Source organism: Chenopodium quinoa, unplaced genomic scaffold, assembly GCF_001683475.1.
Source record: "Chenopodium quinoa cultivar QQ74 unplaced genomic scaffold, ASM168347v1, whole genome shotgun sequence".
Lineage (NCBI taxonomy): Eukaryota > Viridiplantae > Streptophyta > Magnoliopsida > Caryophyllales > Amaranthaceae > Chenopodium > Chenopodium quinoa.
Genome location: NW_018743391.1, coordinates 2,987,354 through 3,014,638, shown reverse-complemented (window position 1 = coordinate 3,014,638; position 27,285 = coordinate 2,987,354). Strand labels below are relative to the sequence as shown.

The following is a 27,285-nucleotide window of genomic DNA, read 5'->3' as shown; positions in this document are numbered from 1 at the left end:
ATTTACAACTTTGATGAAAAATTAGAAAGAGATATTTATATTCCAATGGGCTTATAATTGTAATGAAATTATTGATGACACCTATTTAATTGCACGTTATGAATCATGTAAGAAGAGTTCCTGAAGAACTTATATACAACGTATTTATATATCTAGCCCTACAAAGTTTATCTCTAGAATAATGCAATTACTATCAAACTCTTGAAAAGTCTATGTAAATACATCAGTGACATCTCAACCTGAAGTTTGAGCATATAAGAGTTAGTGAGATTTACAATTTGTATTCGCAGAAAATTATCGTGTAGTTAATTACGAAAATTCTAAAGATTCGGGATACTTATGCGTGAGACTGTTTTCTTATGGTCCAGAAGAACCATGATCAATGTATATACTTATCTATGTTATAATTCATATGAGATTGAAGAATGACATTAATAATGTCAAGTTTTGTGATCAAATGATTATTAATAAATGTTTGATCAAATAATGATCATCAATTTCTATTATTAACAACTTCCAGAAGAAGTCATAATTGCATAAGTTTAATTTATAAATCAACTATTAAACAAAGATTTGAAATAATGATATTAGAGATAAACACATGTATGGTGAAATGAAGACACTTCACATGTTCACGTGAAGACTTGAGGAATTGAAGATGCAACTTCAGCTTAGGAGAGTCGAAGATCAATAAGTGATATTTTACCAACTTATTAGAAGATATCCAACATATTGGATTCATTGTTGCGACACTAGAAGATCTCAAGTTATGTATTCATCAGGGGGAGAAAATACGCGCTGCACTCTTTTTCCCTTGACCATGGTTTTGTCCCAAATTGGATTTTCCTGGTAAGGTTTTTAATGAGGCAGCATATCGAGCGTATTACGAAGAATGTTGTACTCTTTTTCCTTCATTAGGTTTTTATCCCACGGGGTTTTTCCTAATAAGGTTTTAACGAGGCACAATCTTCGATAATGGACATCCAAGGGGGGGGGGTGTTATGAAAATCTTGTGTGGATATCCATTATCCTCTTTGTATGCTTCCAGAATATTCTAGATCTAGGGTTTATTCTTATCTAAGCAAACCCTACTTATAATATTCTATGTATATATATACCCCTATCATATGGAATAATATGAACAGATTAATTCTCTCTCAAACTCTCATCTTTCCCCCACATTAATAATTATCTTTTACTTTTTTTTAAAAAAAATTATTCTCATAAATTACTATATTCTTTATATTTCAGTGATATGTTCTTTTTACAAATTCATGATGTTCTTTATAATTTATTTCCGCTTTAATTCGGGTGTATCATGCCCGGGTGTACCACACGCATGATACACCCAGCCGGGTGTACGATCACCAATTGGAACTAACATAATGAATAATAGCTAACATTTAATTAATTACTCCTTAGAATTCTTAGAACATTAGCAAAAAAAAATACACCATCATTCAAAGTTGGTCATCAAATTATTTGACCACCAGCAGGCCAACTAACATATTTATATACTACCTCTGTTACAAGTTATGTGCAACGATTTAACATAAATCAGAGAGGGAAAATGTCTAATTTTTTTTATAAACCATATATGCATGGTTGGTTGACCAAAAGTAAATGCTCCTCTGTTTGTGCTTTATTTGAATGCACCTAACTTTTCTTGTAGCTTGACCAAAAGTAAATGAATTGATTTTTATGGTTTGAAATTGAATAAATATTTGTTCTTGCACATTGCATCATTGCTTGTGTTATGTAGTTTTTACTTAGTATTAGGTTTATACTAGTCAAAATTTCTCTTTTATTATGCTACTTTCCTATGTGCCCTTATATAGTTATATCCTACATATTTTGACTTTCCGTTACATTTTACATCAACCACTTAGCTTGTCGACTATTTTATAGACTTATAACGTTACTCCCTAATCTTAAATTTATAGCCATATCCAATTTTGTGTGATTATAGCTATTAACTTTTTTTTTTGAGGGAACGATTATCAACTTTTTACTAATGAACTTCTCGATACAAATTTAGATAGTTTACGAGTAATGATTAGCCATATCCATTGTACTAATGATTATTTAATTTGGACAAATCAACTAGTATAAGTTAGTTCTCTCAGTCAACCTTGACTATATAATAAATTGAATAATATTTTCTTAATAAATTTACTATTTTCTACATGTCAATGTCTAAATATTTTAACTAATTAGTTAGCTTCTACGAAGTTTCTACTGGGCTTGAATTCCTGAGGTACGAATGTTTTTTTATAGTAAGGAGGCTGCGCTTACGGTATTTTTGGAATGTAATCGAATTTGGGTTTGTAAGTAAAACTACCATGTTTTTTATGTGAGTCAAATAATTAGACTACTGTAGGACATTTGAATTGACGTTTGATTTTTATTCCTTTTTACTATTCATCCTTATATATTATGTTTGAATGGACTCTAATAAGTAGTAGTGGTTCAATGTATAGATAAGTCAAAGTAATTAAGTAAAATTAAAAACATAATCTAAGTTTGGCATTGAATTAGTGAGAGTGACACTTCCATATTTGAGAGTATATTTGTTTAGAGGTGAACTTGCCTTATGGCCCCTAATCTCCTTTCATGCATCCTCGTCAAGGTGTACGTAGTGTACGTTGCGTTTAGGTTGTTTTGAGCGACGGACTAGTATATCCATAGCCATAGGAGATAGGGCCATATAACATAGGAGATCTAAGGGTCTGTTCTGATTTATTAACTGAGCTGAACTGAACTGAACTGAACCGAACTGAATATTGTATGACATAAGGATATTAGAAACTGAACTGAATTGAAGTGAAAATAAGTTGAACTTAACATGCCCTAAGTCATCTAACTTGAGGCTGAAATTTGCCTATTGTATGTATTGTATAAAACCGTTAAAATAAATTACTTTGATTATTCTATCCCTAACTTTTGATATTCCAATATATCTTTAAAAAACCTTCTAAACTCAAACATACTTAGCAATCTATATATATTTGGCCAATTGTTTCAATTAAAAAAAATAAAAAATCGGAGTTAGTAATTAAAGTGCCGCCTTCCATAATTCATCATAAATAAAGTGGAGTGTTCATAAACCCGTTTATTTATTTATTTTAGAAGATTAGTACATCACGAGGTCCGATCCATGAGACCATGACTATTGATTATGCAACAATTAATGCAGGCTATGGAGTTTATACACTACCTTATTATATATTGTATGTTGTACATACATATAGATAATGACCTTACTAGTACATACAACATACTCCTTGCATTATTGTACCATAATCAACTTAATGATCGATGATGTAGCTAGGCCGAAAATGCACCTCCACGAGATAGATAATAACCCCAATTAAAAGGTCTTTGATGGTAGCAATCGAGGTTGTCACCATAAGTAACATTAAGAATATCACAGTAACGCTTGTAAAATCCAATACGATTCTCAACTCGTGTATCTGGTGCTGGTATGTTACATTCGAGGCCACCATTGATTATATTTGTGGTTACGCCGTAACCAGGTAGTCGACCTGCATCTTTGTCTGCCTTACTTGGTACCCATTGCCCAGTCATTACGTCGTGGCAAGATGGCTTGGGTGACTGGGGTGTCATCCAGAACCATATAGCCGTCTTGAATGCAATAATCGGGTCTTTTTCGACTAGATCTGGATCTGAAAGAAGTGGCAAGTTTAGTCCCTCCCCTGCTTGTCCATAATTGTAGTTGCTGCAAATTTAACCCACAAACAAAGGACATTAATTAGGACACATACGATTTGTGTACCAAAATAAAGACTTTAACACAAGACTAGCTAGTGTAACGGGATTAAATTTTGTTGTAATTGGTCTCTTTTTACACTAATAAGGCTAAATTCTTAAATCATTACTAAAATAATTAATAGAATTATTTGAGGGGACAAACAGACTAAATATTATACGTACCAACAAAAATTAGGGTGCGTTTTCTACACTTAAATGTACTAATTAGAAAGGGTGTGAATGAAATACGTACTAGCTAAGCTGAATAGGTCCACGACCATAGTACTTCTTCCCAGGAACACAAGGCCATTCATTTGGAGTAACACAATAATCGGTTGTGGTTTCTTCTTTAATGAAGCAATATCCCCATGCATACGGTCCGTCTTCTGCAGTTGGCCATCCACCTTGTTTTTAACATTCACAAATCAATCAATTAGTTATGCATTCGACTATTTGTAACTTACTTACATAATATTGTAACGACCTTTTGTACTATTTTAAATTACTCCGTACTACACTAGTATTAATATATATACTATAATGGTACATATGGGTGATAAACTTGTATGATTAGGTTTGGAGAATGTGACAAATAAATATATACTTCGTACGAAGGAGGTAATATTAATATTATACGCAACAACTTGTGTGTATAGTATATGCTAAGTGACACGAACACACGATATGATACACAAAGCAATAACAAGAAGTTGAACAAACCTGTGGTTTCTTGAGAGGTTTGGCCAAAGAAAGCAGCAAGTTCGCGCTTCCTAGTATCAAGGTCCCCTGTATTACAAAACTCGGGAAAAGAAACAGCAGCAGTAATGAAGGCATAGTAAGTATAGAACCCATTAGACTTGCATCGAAAATCATTTCGATGCAAAAGCATTTCTTCGAACAACTCTTGAGTGAAAAAATCCGTTATAGGACTAGGTGGCATGGGAGGTGGAGGAGGAGAAGGCGGTGGAGGAGGTGAAGGCTTGGGACATTGGCTTTGACACTTGCCTTCGCCGCAGTAATCTTGGGTGGTGCCACACCACCCAAATTTACTACAACAATAACCTTCCGTGCAGTTAAACTTGAAATCTACTTGCATTCCACATTGTTCGGCTTTACTTTTGTCTAGTAAGAGGAACAACGTGAAAATTTTAACTCCAATTATTAGTAAACTCTCTTTGATTTTAGTCGACATTTTTTTTTTATAATTTCTTGAAATTTTTTGTGTGTTGATGAGAAATTAAGGGGAGAATTCGAGTGAATTTTATAAGGTTGATTGATTACGTACCATGCAAAATCATTATTTTTTCTACAGTAAAAAGTACAATAATTGAGGGGAGAATTCCAGTGAATTTTTCACGTGTCATTTAATTTTGCTTTGTTACATACGAAGTAATACATATTATTTTACGCTAGAGTACAATAATTAATGTATTACTCCTCCCCGTGAATAATTGAGAGTCTTGTTTACATACGAAATAGTACCTTTTTCTACAGTAAAAAGTATAATAATTGAGGGGAGAATTCGAGTGAATTTTTCACGTGTCCTTTAATTTTGCTTTGTTACATACGAAGTAGTACATATTATTTTACGCTAGAGTACAATAATTAATGTATTACTCCTCCCCGTGAATAATTGAGAGTCTTGTTTACATACGAAATAGTACCTTTTTCTACAGTAAAAAGTATAATAATTGAGGGGAGAATTCGAGTGAATTTTTCACGTGTCCTTTAATTTTGCTTTGTTACATACGAAGTAGTACATATTATTTTACGCTAGAGTACAATAATTAATGTATTACTCCTCCCCGTGAATAATTGAGAGTCTTGTTTACATACGAAATAGTACCTTTTTCTACAGTAAAAAGTATAATAATTGAGGGGAGAATTCGAGTGAATTTTTCACGTGTCCTTTAATTTTGCTATGTTACATACGAAGTAGTACATATTATTTTACGCTAGAGTACAATAATTAATGTATTACTCCTCCCCGTGAATAATTGAGAGTCTTGTTTACATACAAAGTAGTACCTTTTTCTACAGTAAAAAGTACAATAATTGAGGGGAGAATTCGAATGAATTTTTCACGTGTCCTTTAATTTTGCTTTGTTACATACGAAGTAGTACATATTATTTTACGCTAGAGTACAATAATTAATGTATTACTCCTCCCCTTGAATAATTGAGAGTCTTGTTTACATACAAAGTAGTACCTTTTTCTACAGTAAAAAGTACAATAATTGAGGGGAGAATTCGAGTGAATTTTTCACGTGTCCTTTAATTTTGCTTTGTTACATACAAAGTAGTACATACCAAGTAGTACCTTTTTCTACAGTAAAAAGTACAATAATTGAGAGTCTTGTTTATTTGTATTACTCCTCCCCGTGAATCATTAGTCAACCAGATAAGGATTAGCCGACTAGAAATTGACCCATCTAATTACCAATCATTTTAATAAATTAGAGTGTAATTAGAAGAAATTAGAGGTTAATTAATTACGTGAATTAAAGATATAAGATTGTCTTCAAAATATATATATATATATATACTAGTATAAAAAAGTGGAGTGTAATGTACCACACATGATGACAAAGGTAGAGATGCAGATTAGAGAGAAGAGGAAGCATTGATTCTCATTAATTCAAGGAGCACTGTAAATACTTGCTCCATTTCTATTTTTTGCACTATTTATTTGTCCTACTTTGACTAATGTTTATGATTTATACATAAGAAAAAATATTGTCTTATGGGTACTTGTTAGAATCATCTCAATGAATAGATTATTAATTTTCAATTGCTAGAATTTATACATATTAATAATTAAAGATATTAGTGATCAAAGATTAGCATCGACATGCATGTCCAAGAAAAATGGAGCAAGTATTTAAAAACAGAGGGAGTACTCCGTAGATACAAAGCTTGCTCAACCGTAAAAGAACTAAAGACAAAAGAACAATTAAAAAAAAAAAAAGGACAGCCCACCATTCTAAATGGCAGGATGGTACAGCCGTACAGAGCACAACAAGACGGAGAATAAGGAAATAGGGAGTAGGAAACTTCCTAGACGTACTATTGATTTTCGGGAACAAGCTACGGAATTTATGCGTCACTTTATTATAGAGTTAAGTTAAAATACGGTCCCTCAACTTTAGTATTTGTAGCATTTTGGTCCCTCATCTTTCAAACGAAGCAAATTGGTTCCTCAACCACCCATAATTTACTTTTCCGGTGGAAAAAAGATGAGTCACCAAAGTTTAAGGATCAAAGTGCCCATGTGGCAAAAAAAATAATTTTTTTTAAAGGGAATCTTTTAACTAACATTATTTTTTTTTCATCAACATTAATATTTTGGTTATGATTTGCATTAATCAAACTATAGAATTTCCAAAAAAAAAAAACTATAGGATTTTCCACCTTTTCTCACCCCACATCACCAACACAAACACATAACCCCATTTCCACCCGTCTGCAGCCTCACCACCGTCATTAATCAACCACGCAACCCAAACCTCCGGTTCGGCTGAACTATATTGTGCATGAGCTTGTACAGAATTAATTAAATCAGGAGGCCAAGATTAAATCACAAAATAAATCAAAGGCTGGGATTAAAAGATGGTGATTGATGATGATCGTTAATGAGGTGCAAAGTAGCGGATTGTTTCCCCATTAGAGCAGCCAAACCGAAAGAGAAGAAGAGAGGGCCGACCCTTTTTTTTTCTTTTTTTTTCTTTTCCTATTTCTTTAATTTGAATTATTTAATTTTTTTTTTGAAAGAAAGTCAAAGTATTTAATTTTTTAAGTCATATTTAATTTTCTTCTTTAATTCTCTAAGTCATATTTTTTAAAAAAAATAGTCATTTAATTTTTAAAAAAAAGCAAAAAAATTGGGTATGTTTTCTTTCATTTTAATCAAAGTTTGTACATAATAAATATTAATTAGTAGCTGACAAAAAAAAATTAATTTGTAATCCCTAAACAAATGCTAACTAGGATAAGTCCCTTAACTTTTGCTTAGTTGGCAGTACACATTCTCAAACTTTGCTAACTCATAAGTTCCTCCACCAGAAATGGTGAGACAAGGGTGGTAGAGGGACTAATTTGCCTCATTTGAAAGATGAGGGACCAAATATACAACTAATGTCATAGTTCAGGGACTGTATTTTAGCTTATCTCCTTTATTATACTCCATATTGTATATGATTTGTATGATTGTATCTAGTACATATAGATTTTGAACGTACTAATACAACATACTCCTAAACCATAATCAACTTAAAGATCGATCGATGATGTAGCTAGGCCGAAAATGCACCTCCACGAGATAGAAAATACCCCCAATTAAAAGGTTTTTGATTGTAGCAATCAAGGTTGTCACCATAAGTAACATTAAGAATATCACAGTAACGCTTGTAATATCCAATACGATTCTCAACTCGTGTATCGGGTGCTGGTATGTTACATTCGAGACCACCATTAATTATATTTATGGTTAACCCGTAACCAGCCACTCGACCAGCAGCTATGTCCGATTGAGTTGGTTCCCATTGCCCGGTTATAACTTTGTGGCAAGATGGCTTGGGTGCCTGGGGTGTCATCCAGAACCACATAGCCGTCTTGAATGCTATGATCGCGTCTTTTTCTACAACATCTGGGTCAGTTAGAAGTGGTAGTTCTAGTCCCTGTCCTGCTTGCCCGTAATTGTAGTTGCTGCAAATTACACCCAAATATAAAAGGACACTTTTATTAGTTTAGTGTAACAAAATAAAGAGTTATAACACAAGGTTATTGAAATGGTGTAAATTAATTTAATGGATTTATTTTAGTGAGTAACTATAGATTAACTAGCTAGAATTAGGAAAGTAATTAAGGGTATGAAAAACATACTAGGAAAGCTGAATAGGCCCACGACCATAGTACTTCTTGCCAGCAGCACAAGGCCATTCAGTCGAAGGAACACAATAATCGGTTGTGGTATCTTCTTTGATGAAGCAATATCCCCATGCATATGGTCCATCCTCTGCTGTTGGCCATCCCCCTTATTTTCATACACAAATCAAATATTTAGTAGATCGATCGATACATATTGGTATAGTCGTACGTATTTCAAAATTGTCAGGTACTTTTTAACGTTCATTATAGTGTGATAAGAGTATAAAACACATTTCTAGCAGGCTTCAACCATAAGCTTAAACTATGGTTGAGTTGGTCATCTAATATGATATCAAGAGTCAGCGCGACACAAAGGTCACGGGTTTGAATTTCATCCACACCTCCAAATATTAAACGCAACTTATGTCAAAGGCCAGGGGTAACATTTTGCAAAACTATATAAACATGTGAGTACGTGACATGATAAGTCGATAATCATTGGCATAATTAGTGATAAGTAAGGGCATATATGATTATATGGTCGTTCATATAACATGATAATTGAAGATATATAAAGGAATCATAAACAAACCATTGGTTTCTTGAGAAGTCTGGCCAAAGAAAGCAGCAAGTTCGCGCTTCCTAGTATCAACGTCCCCTGTATTACAAAACTCGGGAAAAGAAGTAGCAGCAGTAATAAAAGCATAGTAAGTATAGAACCCGTTAGACTTGCATCGAACATCATTTCGATGTTTAAGCATTTCTTCAAACAAGTCCTCCGAAAATATATCAGTTATAGGACTAGGTGGCATGGGTGGTGGTGGAGGTGGAGGCAGTGTAGGAGGCGAAGGCTCGGGACATTGGCTTTGACAATGTCCTTCACCACAAAAGGCCTCAGTGTTGCCACACCAACCATAATTGCTACAACAATAACCTTGTGTGCAATTAAACTTGTGATCTACTTGTGACCCACATTGTTCGGCTTCACCTTGGTCTAGTAAGCAGACTAAAGTGAAAATTAATAAACATGTTACTAACAAACTCTTGTTAAATTTATTTGACATTGTTTCTTTGATTAATTTTGAGATTATTTGAGTTGTTTGTGAAATTAATGGAGGGATTCAAGTGAATTTATAGAAAATTTAGGTGGTACGGATTATATAGTTTAATCACTCCCATGCAATTAAGGCATGCATTATCACATGCATGTTATTTAATTTATATAGTACTCGTACCGTATAATGTATATATACATGCATGTACGTCTTCTTTTGTTTTGACACGTAGTGGAACAGCTAGCATGTTTTGACATCAACCCCAATGCTTTTTTTAGAGTACCAAATATCCATCAAGTATTTTAATTGATTTAAGATTATGGTGAGAAAAAGGGGTAGTTCAAGTGGTTAGATCTTCCCTCCCGATTTTAGAAGGTTACGGGATCAATTTTCACTCCCATCCTTGTGGCTCTCTAAACACTAAAAAAAAAAATTAAGATCATGCTAGCAAAGTAGCAAGCACTCCTTGAGCTTTAGGTAACTACAATAATTAAATTATTACCATAAATAGTACTCCTCTATTTTATAATGTTGATCCAATTTAAAATTAAATCTACCTTTTGGCTATAAAAAATGAGAGGAAATCTTCTAAACTTCTCTCTCTATATATAAGAACAAACATAGTCATCAATTATCATATGAAATCTAGTTTAGTTCGTCTTGGTGAGTATATTATTATTATATTAATATCTATTTTCTATAATTTTTGCTAGGATAAGATTTAAGACATTTGCAATCAAAGATTTGCATCAATATACGTAAATGAGACTAACATTATGAACTATGGGAATATTAAGCTTGAAATCCATGTTAAAATCATGCGTAGATTGTTATAATTAAGGTTTATTTTGCATTAATATTTCCAGTCTTAGTTCTCTTATCTAACACTTCAAAGACGTTTGTTATTAGTTTTTGTCATCAGCTCAAAATCTGGCCATGAACTCTACGTTCAGGGTTTGCGTACATAAAATTATTGCTCGATTATAAATCATATCTAACATATGTATTAATTAATAAAATACGCAAATACTTTGCACTCCTTAAAAAAATGAAACAGATGGAGTACAAAATTTTTTTGAGCAAAAAACGGATGGAGTATAAGTTATTAACTTTTCAAACTCATACTGTCATACTCCTCCAATCCTTTCGATAAAAATCTCCTAATATCCGATAGAAATTGTTCTATACACCAAGGTCGTGTACCGTACACCAATGATTATGCTCTCATATTGATGATTGGTTTTCATTTAATCATCAAAGAAAGAGCAAAAACTAACCTTGGATTAGGTAGGTGTACAGTACACCTGAGTCCCGGGTGCATATAACAATATCCGATCCTGTCAAGCCTAATTCTATTTCCTAATCTTGATATCACATGTGATATTATTCTCATAATAGTTTAATTTTGGGAAATTCTCAATGGTAGCCTTCTACTTTTGCTTAATTCCAATGGTAGCCGATTTTTTTTTTATTATGTTTGGTAGTACCATACTTTTAAAACTTCTCAACCGTAACCTTATTGATGTTTTTCCAGTAAATTTCTGTTAAATTTAACTTACTACTCAACCATGGTTAACTGTTTTAATAAAAATAAAATAAAATATCCATTCCTAAACAGCCCTAACCTCCATTGACAATTACCCAGGCGCCACCCACTGACCAGAATCCTCGTTGGCCATCGTCATTCAACACTCCCTTTCCTCCGTTCGCCTTCAATCAACCCCTCTCGCCGGAAATTTAAACAAGAACATCAATTTTTTCATAATTAAAAAAAGAACATCAATTATTTCATGATTTAAATGAAAGAAAGGTGCTATCAAATTTGTGGGTTCGTCAATTTTTTTAGCAAATGTATCTTCATTACCCAAAAATGAGATTTTGGGGTTACCTTTTGATTAGTGGAACTTATAAATTTAGTGATTATTTGACCGAAATTTTGGGAACTAGGAAGGTCAAGTAAAAATTCAGTTTTGGGGGTGGAAAAGCCACTAAGAATAGCCATGGCACCATCAGGTCATCAATTTGCAGAACTTTTGCTTTCTGGAGAATGAGTCGACGGCGGGGACTAGTGAAAATAGAGGAATTAACCTTCGACTCACATGAATTTGATTTGAATTGCTGGCGGCAGTGGTTGATCGAAGGTGACCAGAGGGATTGGAGGTGCTGGTTGTCAATGGAGGTCGGGCTGCTTGAGAATTGGTTTCAAATTTTTATTTTAATTGAAATAGTTAAACCATGATTGAGTATAAGTTAAATTTAACAAAAAGTTAACAGAAAAACATCAATAAGGTCACGGTTGAGAAGTTTTATTAGTATGGTGCTATTAAAGATAATCGAAAAAAATGGGTTATCATTGGAAATAAGCAAAAGTAGAAGGTTACCATTCAGAATTTCCCTTTAATTTTTCTAATATCTCGATAATATCATGACGAGATTGTACATTGTCTTTTACGGGATCCTCTTTTACGCTCGCTAAACATAACTCGATACTACGCATATGATATCTTAACAAATACTCGTACATGACTAATGGCCTCGAATAATTCTTTGGCACATGTAAAAATCTTCGAGATCGAGCCTTGTGACACTGCATGGTTAATAAACTAATAGCCTTGGGAAATTAAAATCATTTTCCTATTTCCTGCCAATCTGGCATAGCTATTAGTTTGCCACAAATTTTGCAAACCATTTTATATATATATATATATATATTTTCGTAGCTCAAGTTTTGAGAATTAAGATAAATAAATAAGATGATGTTTCCCTTGGCAATTAATTAAAATTAAATTATGTTAAAAATGGAGTGCTTGTAATAAAGATGATGTTTCCATTACAATTTAATAGCCACGAGGCCCCGAGTAGAGTGTTAAATTGTATAGACAAGGTGGCAATGAAGTGGCATGCATGGTGCATCGGGCCATCGGTGCATATTCCATGATACTTTTAGGTTTTTTTTTTTTTTTTTTTTTTTTTTTTTTTTTTTTTTTTTTTGTTATGAGAAAACCCATATGTGTGGGATGTGTTGTCTCATATTGGTTGAGTTTATAAGTGAGAGTTTGTATTGGGATGTGTATCTCATGTTGAAGATATAAGAAAGTTGTGTCCATTTTATAAGACTAAGGGGATACTCCCCTCATTGTCATATGAGGTGGAACCTCCTTAGTCGTGTAAAATTGACAGTTGTGACAGGTGTAGTCCAATATCAATATGCCTATTTGTATTTAAATAGATGTAACATGTTACATGTTAAAATTTTGACATGAAAAACAAGATTCCGAGCTTTTAACTCTAGGAGTATATTAACATGCAATGTGACACTATAGACACCACTTAACGGATTCTTGGATGAAATCTGTTAAGTAATGGTAAATAATTTTTGTTATTAAAATAAATAATTTTTTTTAAAAAAGACTTGTTAGCTTTGGTAATGGAATTCCATTATCTTCTCCCTAATCTCCCAAATTAACTAATCCGCTAACCAAACCGAGTTGACCTACGAAGAATAACAACCAACAGAACCTAGAGTTGTCAATAGGGGTATAAATGAGCCGATACGTTTGCGAACAAGCTCGGTCAAAGCTTGGTCAAAACTCATTTGTTAAGCTAACAAACAAGGTTGAACAAAAATCTTACACTCGTCAAATAAATGAACAAAGCTCGAACAACAACATGTTCGACTCGATAATGTTCAGAACAACTCGTTTAAGTCAATTTATAAGTTTTTTCACGCCCAATTAAAATTTGAAAAGTTTATATATCTTTTATTCAGCATACATATTTGTAAAAAGTACTAATTATTTCATTATGTAAAAGTATGAAAACTCCTTCATTACCTTTTTTTTATAAAAAGAATATAAACATCTTATATAAAATTAAATGGATGTGTTAATAAAATTAAAAGAAACCATTTTTTCAAATGATAAATTAAGGCTTGTTTATTTAATCAACCCGATTAAGACCCGTTCAAGCTTGAACTTAAACTCGAAATGCAAACGAGTACGTTCGTGAACAAAGCTCGAACAAGCCAACTCCTTTACGAGCCCAGCTCGAACAAGATTTTTAAAAGCTTGTTCAAGCTCGAGATATATAGTTCGAACATGAATAGTTCTTATCAAGCTTAGACTAAAACTCGGCTCGGCTCGAATCGGATCGCTTGCAGCCCTAGTTGTCAAAACCTAACTCGATCCGAACTCGATTATTAATCGACCCGTCTTAAACCGGAAAAATATAAATGGTGACCCGAACCCAATCCGACTCGACTTGAAACCAACCCTAGACCCGAATATTTGATACCTAAACCCTAACATGAACCAAACTAGAAATGATCTGACCCGAATATAACCCATAAATTATTGACCTGAACCGAACCTGACAGGGTAAAGTCGTATCCCCTAATCAAAAGTAAATACCTAAATCCTCTAACTAAAGTAGATAGGGAAGTAGGGTCGATCTCCACAGGGAAACAAGTCTTTTTACTCCTAATTAATTATTATAATCTAAATTATCTAAGTAACCAATATTTATATTTGAGTATGAGACTAAACTACAAAGAATAGGATTAGGGAGAAAACAATATATAAACAATATATAAAAGGATCTAGGGCATAGGTTTACCAATAAATAATACTCCAGGGTAAAACATAGTAATCAATCATTGACATTTCATAAATAACATGATTAACAGGCTCTCGCAATTTATTAATCAATATAGATCTAACAGGCTCTCGCAATTTACTAGATCTAAGTTCTTATTGAAAATAGTCTTTAATATCAAATTAACATCTGCTCGATTCATCAATTTAATATTGCTATACTTTTACAAGCCGCAATTGTAAAATATTAAAATAAACAATCCAATAAGAAATTATCATGCAATATCAATAATCAATAATAGTCAATCATCAATGCATCAATTAACCAGATTGTAAGGGCTTTCTCTACGTATTACAATCACAGAATTAATCTACCGGTATTAAATCTCATCTCTCGAATCTTGACTTAACCATTTATAAATTAATTTGCCTATTGAAACTAGACCTAAATAACAATTCTCATCTCTCGATTCATGAATCAATATTGTCAAACTCATGCATAAAAGATAGGCCTAATCTAGTCACAGAGCATTAAATCAATCAATAGGAAATTAATCTAGCATTGATAATCAACAACAATAATTTACCCCTTCATATTATTTATTAGATCCCCATAAACCCTAGAAATTAAACTACTCACACATATTAAAAACTAAACAAATCAAAGAAATAAAATAAGACATGATTAAAGGAATAGAATAAATAATTAAGATTAAGAGAAGAGGAATCGTTACCAAAATAAATCTGGAATTAAAAGTAGAATTAAGAACAAAGGTTTAGAGAGAGAATTCTAAGAGAATAATTAAGAGAGTAAAGAAAAAGTAAAAAGGAGAGGAAGAGAAGAAGAAGTCCTAAAAACGTATTACGGAGGAGTATTTATACTCCGTACAAAAATCCTAAGCTAAAACAAATTAAAACTACGTTAAGCATCAACTAATAAAACACGCGCCCGATCGGGCGCGCCTTTTTTGACTCTAATACTAATCTCGCGCCCGGCCGGGCGCGTCACCGGGCGCCTGACTAAGCTTCTCCCGCCCGGCCGGGCGCGCCTCGGGCGCCAGCCTTTTTGGCCGGGCGGCTCATTTGGGCCACTATTTGGACTTCGATTGGGCTCCAATTCTTCGGGCCAATCTGGGTTTCCTCTTTGGGTCTTGAATACTCGGTCCAAATGCCCCGGTATCACCTATACCGAGCCCTTAATCACCGGTTCGATGGCTCTAACCGGCCCTGGGCTATAAACTCTGGTCGTGCTTCTCCAATGTTCGTGATTGCTCCAAAATATCTCGGGAAAATACTCCAAAAGCATAAATCCCTGCAAAAGTCAACTAAATCTACGAAAACACTGGAAAACACCAATTAGTAATAAAAGTGGCTCTAAAGAGCCAAAAACACTACTAATTATGACCAAGGGACGAGGGTAAAATACTATATAAAATAGACACATCAGAACCCGATCTAAACCGAAATTAACCTAAACTCGTTTTAACCCGTCAAACCCAAATTTAACCCGATATATTACTAACCCGATCTGTTCTTAAACCGATCGGTTACCAACCCGACTTGAAATTCAACCCGATCTGCTACAAACCCGACCCAGAATCAATACAACTTGTTATTGACCTGACCCAAATTCTATCCGACTTGTTATTTACCTGACCCGAAATCAACTCGACTCGTTATTGACCCGACTCGTAATCAACTCGACTTATTATTATATACATCTTTATTATTGTAGATATTGACTATTTAAATAAAGATATATGCTATATATATTCTAATCTACTAGTAAATTTGTAACTTCGTAAGGTTAAAACTACTTTATGTTAATATTGATCAAAGTATTTTGTTTTAGATGTAGGGACACGAAGTAGGTTCAGCAAATTAAAAGATTATAACCCGCAAATTATTGATTTGAACCGAACCCGACTTGAACCCGAGAATGACTCGACTTGAAAATGATCATCTAGATTATAATCCGCAAATTATTGACTTGAACCGAACCCGATTCAAACCTGAGAATAACCCGACCTGTTTATAACTCGCAAATTATTGACTTAAACCGAACCCGACTCGAGCCCAATAATGACCCTAACCCGTTCTAACTCGTGAAACCCTGAATTAAACCCAACTAATTATTCACCCGACCCGATTGTAACCCAACTTAAACCCGACCTAAACCCAATAAGATGTATCACCCGACGTGACCCGACTCAAGCATGACCCAACCCAAACCCGACCCGCATAGGTTACGATATTAACCCGATCTAAGTTGATCCGACTCACACTTACCTTATCCAAACCCGACCCAATTACCCGAATTGACAGCTATTAGAACCTTTTATCTTACCTTAGTTACTTATTTACGGCGTATATTCTTCGACAAAATCTAGTTTCCCTTCCACGTAAGTTCCACATCTTTGTTCCTAATCTAGTACGGAATACCGATTACGAACTTCACAATACACATAACCTCTTTGACTTGAAACCTCGTTGATTTGTTGTTTGTTCCTCTAATTACAAGTGTAAATTGTGCACATTTCAACTTCATCTACACTTCTAAACCTTCCCCCTGTTTTATTCCAACACTCAATCATCATCATCTTCTTCTCAACAATCCTTTCTTCACCTTACTCAATCTCAAATTTTGAAAAAATAAAATAAAAAATGCTCAGAATTTTATCCCGCAAAAGATGGAATCTTCTCAAAATTCGCCAATACAACCCACCAAATTTCTTCAATCCCTCAATATCATCTCATCAATTTTGCCCCCAATTTGATTTTTCATCATCTGGGTGTTCCCAAGTTCGATTTTTTTCATCAGGGTACTCATTAATTCGCGGTAATTTTGAAAATTCATGTCGAATTGAAGGTGGGTTTTTGAGAAATTTCAGTTTTGTTGGATCAAAGAGGAGGTTTTGCAGTGGTTCGAGCCGAGAATCAATGGAATACGACGTCGTTATAGTGGGAGCTGGGCCTGCTGGGTTATCTGCTGCTATAAGATTGAAGCAACTTTGTAAGGAGAAGGATGTTGATTTATCAATTTGTGTTGTTGAAAAAGGGGCTGAAGTTGGTATGCTTATATTCTGATTGCATTGTGTTTTTTTGTTTGTTTATTTTATAGATTATGATTAATTTGGTAGTTTTATAATATGATTATGCATATGTACTATATCATTATGTTTTGTTGGTGTTTGTGTTGTTTGAATTAAAGCAATTATCTTTGAATTTGAGAATGTAATATTTGTGCCTTTCGATTACTGTACCATTGCTAAAAACATGTGTAGAGAGCCACGAAAGGTAGTAATGTATGTGGAGTTTTATTCGGAGTACCAAGTTGTGGAACTTTATTAACTAAGCTAGCTGACATCCACATGTCGAAAAATATCATTGATGGATGAGAGTTGAAGGTTTAATGTGATATTTGACTAGAACAATAGGTTTGCATAGTTGAATTCTACGTTGCAATATCCTAAAGGCTCCATGGCATTGACACTGCAATTTGTTGCAGAAGCAATTAGCTCTTAATTTTTCGATGTGAACCTGCATGGTAATCGATAAGTCTCAATCTTTCTTTTGGATTCAGGCATACACAAGAAGATTCCATGTTGTCTTTCAAAATATGCTAGTCCTTTCACCTTCTCTTCATGTGATTACTTAGTAGCATCTGGTTGACTAGAGAGTATCGTACTCACTATGTTATAATTTCTGGTTGTCTCTAGGAGCACATATATTATCTGGAAATGTCTTTGAGCCACGAGCATTGGATGAACTCATTCCAGAATGGAAACAGGAACAGGTGCGTTTGTAATTACATTGAATATCAACCTTTTGTGTCTCGATTATACAAGCCACAACCATGCGCACTGTCAATAAAAAAGCTAATTTGTTTTATCCTTTTATGTTTATAGGCACCTATTGATACTCCCATTTCATCTGATAAGTTTTGGTTTCTTACAAGGGATCGTGCATTGTCACTCCCAAGTCCATTTGACAACAAAGGAAACTATATTATAAGGTGATTTCTTGAATGATTTACTGTCTATAATCTTGGCATGTGTTTGCAACTATGTTTAGCTTATATCCATGTTAAGTTAATCCAGGGGAATGTTACATCCCTCTTTGCATGTTATCTGCAATTTTTCATGGAATTGAACTTTTCAAAGTCATTTGTTAGTGATAAAAGGGGGTATATGTCAGAAAGCCCTTCTCCCACGAAATCCGTTAGGCAGTCAGTTAGTGAATACTCCTAGTGGACCTGGTTTTACTATCTACATAGTCTGGCTAGTTTCTTCAAAGAGAAGAAGCTTGTTCATATACTAACAAGAAGCTACTATCTTTATGGAAGGAGGAAGGAAAGGGGATCTGTTGGTAATAAGTACTTACTATAGGTCTTGGTTTCGAAGTGAGTGAAAGGTTTTGTTAGTATCATGAGTCATGATAGTGGGGTTTCTTTCAAATTAAAGGAAGGGAACCCTGGGAGGATGTGCTCCAATAACTTTTTGATGATCTTTGGGTGGAAATGTCTTATACGCAAAAGCAGCAGCAAGTCGTTCAATATGTGGACCATCACTTATCGGAGGAAGCCCTTCAATTGAAGACTTGCAGGCTCGATATAGGACTCTTGGTCCGAATTTTGGATTGGGAGTTGTGTGTCGTTATAGCCATAGAAGACTCGGCCCAAGCAATCCTAAACTCTAATGCTGCTACTGTTTCTATTGATACTGCTCTATTGGCTGTACAATCATCAGACCAGACACCAAAGCTGGGACGGACAAAACAGAAAGTATCATGATACATTGGATTCTATAATAGCATTCTACCCTTTCCACAATAGAGCACTTGCAGCACACACGCTTTATCGGAAAGGATTCCCAAGAGGCTGCTTTCCAACATTAAGGACTCATTCATCTTTGTTTTTTGCTTTTTATTTTTCTGTTTTTTTGAAGACTAATAACAAAAAAAAGAAACCACTTTTTTGTTGTCAGATTTCAAAATAATGACGATTTTAAAAAATTTGATGAATATTTTATTTTCTTTATGAAACATATCATATGACTTTTAAAATTAAAAAAAAAAAAAAAACAAAACACAACAAAACAAAAAAGCTGAAAACCACAATGATGCCGATTGAACCTTAAGTTGTTTTCATTTTGGTCCAAAAGATTGGAAAGGCTCCAGTTTCCTGATTTCTGGTTGATGGAGGAGATTTTATTAGAGGCTGAAATAGGATTTTGTTTTAACACACTGCTTCAGTGGTCTAGCTTGTGGCTTTAAACATGTGGTGAATCAAGTGTAAATAAGAGTTGGAATGTCAGCAAATGAGAACAATATGGAAAAATTACATCGTCTCTTGGCTCTAAGGGTTTGGTCTCTGTTGAGCTTGCTAAAAATTCAACTCACAATTATTGTTGCCAGTGTCATTACGGGGGCTTGACTGTCTACTGATGGTTATGGTCTCTGACAATGTCTGGAATTTTAAGAGATGGAGTGATGGATATAAGAGGGAGGGTTTGGGGTGGGGTATTATGGCGGAAACCCTTGTACGGTGATATTGTCTGTGTAGCTTTTTGAACTGGTTTCTGAATTCTGTTAGTTTGGCACGTTGGTTTCTTGTCGTTCTGATTAGCAATTTTGCTTCTATTATTCAAGGATATTTTATAATATTTATTGTTTATGAATTTCAGCTGTCCTTTGCATTGGTTGTCATGGGGATTTGTCTTCGTTGAGTCTGCAGTAACTAGACATCCTTTTTTTATGCAGTTTAAGTCAGTTAGTACGCTGGATGGCAACGAAAGCTGAGGAATTAGGGGTTGAAATATATCCTGGCTTTGCTGCCAGTGAGGTATATTATGATTAGAATAAATTGATTAGTCATACCTTCAGCACCATGCTAATGAGTTATGTAAATAGACAGATTTTATACAATAAAAATCATAAAGTTACTGGTATAGCAACAAATGATATGGGGATTGCAAAGGATGGATCAAGGAAAGACAACTTTCAGCGTGGTGTAGAATTAAAAGGCATGTGTTTTCTAAAACTGTCATCCTTATTTTAAAGTGCATCTCCAGATTGTACAACATTATTAGCTGCCCTAAATTTGTCACTAGTAATGTTGTTGTAAGGATCGAACTATGTGGGAAAAAGTTTTGTTTAATACAAGTACTTTTTTGTCATCTAGCATTGTGTCTTAGCTACTTAGGCACTGATGAGGAGCATATGTAAGGTGGATCCTGCAGTATTAGGATGTTATTTTGGCCCAGTAAGTTCATTTGACAAGCTACTAACTAGAAACAGATACCAGACTGTTGTGTGCTGACTGCCAAGTTTTAACATTGGCTTTGTATGCCAAATTCCCAATGTCACTTAGATTTAAGATTGCCTTGTTGGTATAGTAAATGATTATGGTGTTGATACAAAAATGGCGTTCTCTTTTTGTTTTCTCTAATCGATTTAGCTTGAAGGGCCTTGAACTTCAATAAATTTTCTTACTCATCTCTGCTACTCTCTAAAGATATAACTTCACCAAAAATAGCTTTTTGAAATATTTTTGTGTGAGTTGCTTGCAGGGCGGGTTACCCTTCTTTCAGAGGGTTGTCGAGGATCACTATCAGAGGTCTGTTAACTGAATCTTGTGTGTACAATCTTGCTGCTAAATGTCAACTAAACTGCACTATATCCTAACTGTCCCCTTTTTCTTGCAGAAAATAATAAAAGAGTACAAGTTGAGAGAGAAGGGGAATGCTCAACATCAGACTTATGCTCTGGGAATTAAAGAGGTAACGTGCGAATTTCTAGTGCATGAATTCTGCTTAGGGAGAAATTTAACTTGATAAAATTAGTTTTATCGGTGTAAACATCTGAAGTTTCCATTCTTGAACTAACCTAGTAGAATTCCTTAAGAAGGGTAAAAATCATTCTAAGCTTTTTTCTTTGTAGCCTATTTTTTTGCTTGTTCCTCATCACATGCATCACTATCTTTCTCTCTCTCTTTTCAACACTCACAAAAATTTTTGCCTCTGTGCATGCTCATTTGTTGCACATAACATGAGACAGAGGTATTACAAATTTAGTTGGGTGTAGAAGATAGCCCTTGGCTTGGAACCTTGTGATTTATAGAAATAATTTCAGTTGTCTGGAAGGAATGTCTTTTTCATTTTGATATATGCTGTGTTTTTTGTTTTGTTTTGTTTTGTTTTTTTTTTTTTTGACATTGCCAATTTGCCACTGTATGTTTATGTCTAATTTTTGACAAATTTCATACAATAGGTGTGGGAAATCGATGCCAGCAAACATCAACCTGGCTTTGTGCTTCATACACTGGGTTGGCCATTGGATTACAATACATACGGAGGCTCCTTTCTTTACCACATGAAAGACAACTTGGTGAGAAGTTATAATGTCGACATATAATCTCATGCGCAAACACACTTTTATTTATTAAGAACAATGACATTTTAATACGAGTTTTGGTTTGGGTATTTGTTGCAACTGTTTGGTTTTTCTTGTCTTGTGTCTACTGTTTTCTGATGGTCTTGTTTGCTCTTTTTGAGAGAAGCAGTGTAATTTGTGAAATGTCATCTAGGAATAAAAACTCTGCAGTGAAGTGATACAAATTACTTTCCCTATCTTCTTATGAAGGTTGAAATCCTAAATAAAAACCACTCATGGTCTGAAGTTCTTGTCTAGGTTGGTTACAGTTTAGTAAAAAAAATATCTTGGCGATATCAGCCTGATCTTGTAGCAAACTAGCAATTAATCAATAATCATTGATCACAATACTACTGTGTTTCATGTGTGGATTTTTGATAAAAAAATTGTTTGCAAACTGATTTCTCCTGTAAAAACCTAAATTAGCTATTTGATTTTCCTTCCATCTGACTAATCTGTACTACAAAACCAGTGGCTGCGTGTTTGCATTTGCAGAAACTAATGGTTACTCGTCACCTCTGCTTGATGCAGGTATCTGTTGGCCTTGTTGTTGCTCTAAATTATCAGAATCCTTTCCTGAATCCATATGAGGAATTTCAGGTATCTTAGACTTTTCATGTTTTCAAAAATAAAAATTTCTGAGTTCAATCAGATATGATTCAGGTTTCGATTTTCAGACTCTAAGGTGTCCTCTATTTTGTGTAGAAACTTAAACACCATCCTGCAATTAAACCAATGCTTGAAGGTGGCAGCGTTATCCAGTATGGTGCTCGCACACTGAATGAAGGTGGTTTTCAGGTAACAGAAGTATGTTGATGTATATGTTTGTTTAGCTGTGGAGTCATTTTACGTTGATGCTACTAGCCCCTACACCTTTGGCTAAAGCCACTACTATTCAAGTGACTCCACACTATACTTGCAATGTATGTATACACACATAATACACAGATGTGTTTGCATATACAATATTACTTTATTCAATCATCTGCTGGTTACTACATGTGAAATTTGAATTGATAGTAGCCAAATTTCAGTCTATTCCATATCCAATTTTTCCTGGAGGTGCAATAATTGGATGCTCTGCTGGCTTTTTAAACGTACCAAAAATCAAAGGAACACATACAGCAATGAAATCAGGTGGTGTTTTTATTCTTTTACTTTCATATAAACCAAAACAGGTCGGCACAATCTGCTATGACATGATAAGCCACTCATTTTTATACAGCTTTTTTTTTTTTTTTTTTTTTTGGATAGGCATTTCTGGATGTGTCACACAAATGAATTTACTTTTCACTCTTGTTTTTTTTTAAAAAAAAAATAAAAATTCCTGTCCATGATGGGTTCCCAACATAAAAATTATCTGTATAATTTAGAGGTTTCATACTTGTATGCATCTGATTGAAAGTTATGAGTTGTGTAATGGACTGATTTTCAAATTTGTATATTATAAGGAGTATGAGATGAAAGCTTGGAATTTTGATTAATAATGGCAGAATTTGGTTACAAAAGGATAGATTAATAGCTTAAGGCTATCACTCTCTTGATAACTTTAGGTTATCACTCTCCTAGTAACTCGAGGTTACTACTCTCAACATATTTCCTCACAATTCACATGATATCCTAGTGCATATACGCTATCCCCTATTTATACAAAGGCCAAGGAGTCAAGGACTACTAACCTAAGGGGGTGTTTGGTATGGAACTTTTAAGCCATGGTAACGGATTCAAATAATTCACTCCATTACTACTTGTTTGGTAAGGCTAGAAAGTAACATAAACCGTTACCTAGGTGTAACAAATCCCCCCAGTTTGATTCCACTCGTTGACCCAAGGAAACAAATTCCGTTTCCGGCATTCAATAATGTTAACTTCTCTCATTGACTCTCTCTTCCAAAGCTCTTACTCACCCAATCTCTCTCTTCCGAATTCGATTTCCCAGCATGTCATTTTCAAAATCTTGCTTCATTATTCAAGACTTGTCAAATTTGGGTCAAGTAAATCACTCAACAACTCATCATTCTCACATCTAACCCACCAAAAAAAAAAAAAAAAATGAATGAGCTTTCATAATGATCAATGATGAAGATTGATCTACCTTTGCAATAATCTGATAATCTGATTTGGGGTTGATAATATTGATTTTTGATGGTCTGCTAAGATTTCAATCTAGTGTATTTGAGATTTAATGATCAATAAAAGAAAAAGTGATCTAGTCATCTGATTTTTGATGATTTGAATTATTAAATTAGAGTAATTAAATTGGAGTAAAAAAAAAAAGAGTAAGTTGAAGTCTTGAAGCAATTTTGCAGCCTGTGAATGTGAATTGCGATAAATGTCGCCCACTAAATATTAATTTTGTTTTTCCTTTTTTTAAAAAAAATAAATAAATTTGTTTTCCCTTTTTTTATGCCAACGAAAAGGAAATAGATTGGTTGTAATCGTTTACGTTTCCTTAGTAATACCAAACAACTAGTAAGGGTAACACTATATATTACCCTTTCCCCTCCTAATTTGTTTCCATTCCGTTACCAATACTAAGTTGATACCAAACACCCCCTAAAAGTATTAGACTTCCCAAAATGCTTTTCCTAATGTTGGTCTATTACAACTTGTCAACCTGCTTTTAGTTGGTAAATTATCGAGTGGTGATATCCATGATTTGAAACTGAATAGTATTTGCATCGCTGTTTGTGGCTTCCTATAGATTTTGAAAAGGGTGCAAGTGTTGTGCCAGTATGATTGGCAGATATCTTAATATGCACATTTTATCTTTTAATTGCTAAGACCCTTTTTTTTAATTTTTTATTTTTTATTTTTTTAAAACACAGTGCTATGAAGTTAGATATGCTTTTTCTGCAAATTGAGTAACTTATACTTAGTATCTTATATTTTCGCTCATTGCTGATAAAGATTCTCTGTTTTCTAATGAACTATTAAAGGAATGCTAGCAGCAGAATCTGCTTTTGGTCTCCTGCATGAGGGCTTGATGATGGAAGTGTATTGGGACAAGTTACAGACTTCTTGGATATGGGAAGAACTTTACAAAGCAAGAAACTACCGGCCTGTTAGTTAACATACACTCTCATTTCCCATAAAGATAACTTTAGTCTTTGAATTATCTTATGTAGGTATTTTAGTCTTTTTGCTTACATTTGGACGGTGCCCCACTCTATGTTGCAGAGTAGAGAGTTTTTCTGCATATTAGGAAGATTAGATTGTTACAAGTCTTACAACATATTTGGCATTATTTTTTGGATATCTCAATAATCTAATGGCCAATCATTTGCAGGCTTTTGATTATGGGCTTGTCCCTGGTTTGACAATGAGTGCCATAGAACAGTAATGCCTTACCTCTGTCGGAAATCATTTGTAGTTTAACCATTAACATTTCCCTATACTTCCTGCTTTCCTTTTGCAATATGAGGATTGACATTTTCATATATCTATGGCAGTTACATACTTAGAGGAAGGTCACCTTGGACTCTGAAGCATGGAAAGCCTGATCATGAAGCAACTAATGTAAGTAGCTCCGTACTCTAAGATATTACTCTGTATCTCCCATATATTATTGCTATCAAGTCTCTCCATCCAATTACCGTTTTTTGGAATAAATATCGACAAAATTATTGTGTTTTATTTTTTGTACACCAGCCTAGGTATCCTTGTGACTTCTGCAGAAACAAATACAGTGTTCTGTGTCAAATTAAACAAACAAAGATAGTGATTGGTTTTGTTAAACTCGCAATTCACCTTGGAAACGGGGGCAACACAATCATCTATTCTGTATATATACGGATATACCTATGAGAATAGTCGCTGCATATAACGATAAATAATAAATAGACCGACAATTAGCTGATTTCTTGATTTGCTTTCCTATCTTTGTGCTTTTATTATCTCTCTGCACAGAAGGTTTCCTTCTTCTTCTTCTCCATCTGATTATAAATTGATGGATGTACCACATCCTAGAAAAGTTGCAGGCGACTTAGTATGAGGCTTAATTAATGTCTTCCCCGCCTTTTCATTTTTGTGCTTCGATTTCACTGAAATATTTTGTTTTTCTCCAATATGTAGGTGGCAAACTTGCATTCTCCTATTGATTATCCTAAACCTGATGGAGTAATCTCCTTTGACATGCCAACTTCACTTTACAGGTAATTATAGCTGCTTTAGCCATTTATCCTTGTTATCTTTTTTTCCTTGTAAATTTCCAAAGTGCAATTATGGTTCAACTATTATTGCTGCAATGCTGCCGCTTAATGGAGCTGTCACTAGCGACTGCTTTATTCTCTGCTTGAACTCAGTTCTTCATAATGACATAATATAGAGCGGGGAATGTGATGTGGGTCAGTTGGATCACATCCCAAATATTAGAGAACGATTATAAGGTTTGACCCCACCCCTCGGGCTGCTGAGTGCTGACGCTCTCAGTCCTCATAAAGGAAGCTAATGTAAGACCTTGCTTGTCTAAAACAAATGAGAAATCAAAATAGACACATATTGAAAAGAATATATGAGAGCAAGTTTTTGAAACATGTCACTGAATGGCTAATTATTAAATGCTAATTGAATCCGTTATAACTCAATGCATACTTGAATATGACACTTGCTATATTCATGAAAATTTAACTATGTTCGAGAATATCTGTAGGAAACTGCAAAGGTTATCTATCTGTTGATGAAACTACTGTGTGATTTACTTTTTATCTGTTGAACTAATCTTATATATTGATTCTAATGATGTATTTTTCCTCATGTTCAATACTCTTGAAAATTTTCTTATTTATGTTTTTCTAGGAGCAACACAAATCACGACCATGATCAACCTGCTCATCTTCGTTTGAAGGATCCGTTGATCCCTCAAGAGGTGAATTTCCCGAAATTTGCTGGTCCTGAATCACGATATTGCCCAGCACGTGTATACGAGTGAGTTCTTGATGTTTTCTTAACTGTCCTATTCAGTATTTGCTTAACTTGTGGTGATTCTCCTTTGATTAGTTCTGATGGTCTTATATTGCATGACTTTTAGGTATCTTCCTGATGATAGCGGCGACATGAAGCTGCAAATTAATTCCCAAAACTGTCTCCACTGTAAGGTAAATATATTTTGGCATTTCTGTCTTTTCCAATCTGAATTTACTTCGAGAAGAATTCTGACTTATGATTAAGTAGAAGTGTGGAAGTAGAACTCGGAAAATCTAGATTAGTATAGGTTAATGTTTCTATTTTGCTGCTAATTCTTCAGGCATGTGATATCAAAGACCCAAAGCAAAACATCGTGTGGAAAGTCCCAGAAGGGGGTGGCGGCCCGGGATATTCTGTAATGTAGGATACCGTAGTTCTCAATTGTAACAGTCTATAATTGATGTAAATAATAATCTTAATGTTAAGCTTTATATATAATTTTGAGATTGCAACAGTTGCAAGGTTAGTCTTTGATTCTGTTTATTTTCTTGGTCCAAAACTCTTAAAAACCTGTAATCTTAGCAAACACTTGATATGAAATTTCTTAGAAAGATAGAGAAATTTTTTATTAATGATTATCAATAGAAGTAGTAGTACTATCTACA

The 27,285-nt window shown here is 34.2% G+C and overlaps 3 protein-coding genes across 3 annotated transcripts; 1 reads left to right on the top strand and 2 right to left on the bottom strand.

Moving 5' to 3' along the window:
• Positions 1-3,083: 3,083 nt before the first annotated feature.
• On the bottom strand, positions 3,084-5,015 carry LOC110738788 (endochitinase-like). The gene is made up of 3 exons (XM_021919221.1): positions 4,492-5,015; positions 4,025-4,175; positions 3,084-3,739 (listed from the first exon to the last, which is right to left on the bottom strand). The coding sequence occupies exons 1-3, from the start codon at positions 4,961-4,963 to the stop codon at positions 3,328-3,330; spliced, it is 1,035 nt and encodes a 344-aa protein (XP_021774913.1). The 5' UTR covers positions 4,964-5,015; the 3' UTR covers positions 3,084-3,327.
• A 2,646-nt stretch (positions 5,016-7,661) lies between these two features.
• Positions 7,662-9,727, bottom strand: LOC110738787 (endochitinase-like). Its single transcript, XM_021919220.1, has 3 exons — positions 9,230-9,727; positions 8,653-8,803; positions 7,662-8,475 (listed from the first exon to the last, which is right to left on the bottom strand). The coding sequence occupies exons 1-3, from the start codon at positions 9,699-9,701 to the stop codon at positions 8,064-8,066; spliced, it is 1,035 nt and encodes a 344-aa protein (XP_021774912.1). The 5' UTR covers positions 9,702-9,727; the 3' UTR covers positions 7,662-8,063.
• Positions 9,728-16,698: 6,971 nt separating this feature from the next.
• Positions 16,699-27,252, top strand: LOC110738786 (electron transfer flavoprotein-ubiquinone oxidoreductase, mitochondrial-like). Its single transcript, XM_021919219.1, has 18 exons — positions 16,699-17,354; positions 18,004-18,080; positions 18,193-18,299; positions 20,045-20,126; positions 20,199-20,307; positions 20,854-20,900; positions 20,989-21,063; positions 21,554-21,670; positions 22,247-22,315; positions 22,421-22,513; positions 22,750-22,852; positions 24,655-24,779; positions 25,005-25,054; positions 25,168-25,234; positions 25,790-25,869; positions 26,513-26,641; positions 26,745-26,811; positions 26,961-27,252. Exons 1-18 carry the CDS (start codon positions 16,949-16,951, stop codon positions 27,042-27,044), a joined length of 1,887 nt encoding a protein of 628 aa, XP_021774911.1. The 5' UTR covers positions 16,699-16,948; the 3' UTR covers positions 27,045-27,252.
• The last annotated feature ends 33 nt before the right edge of the window (positions 27,253-27,285 follow it).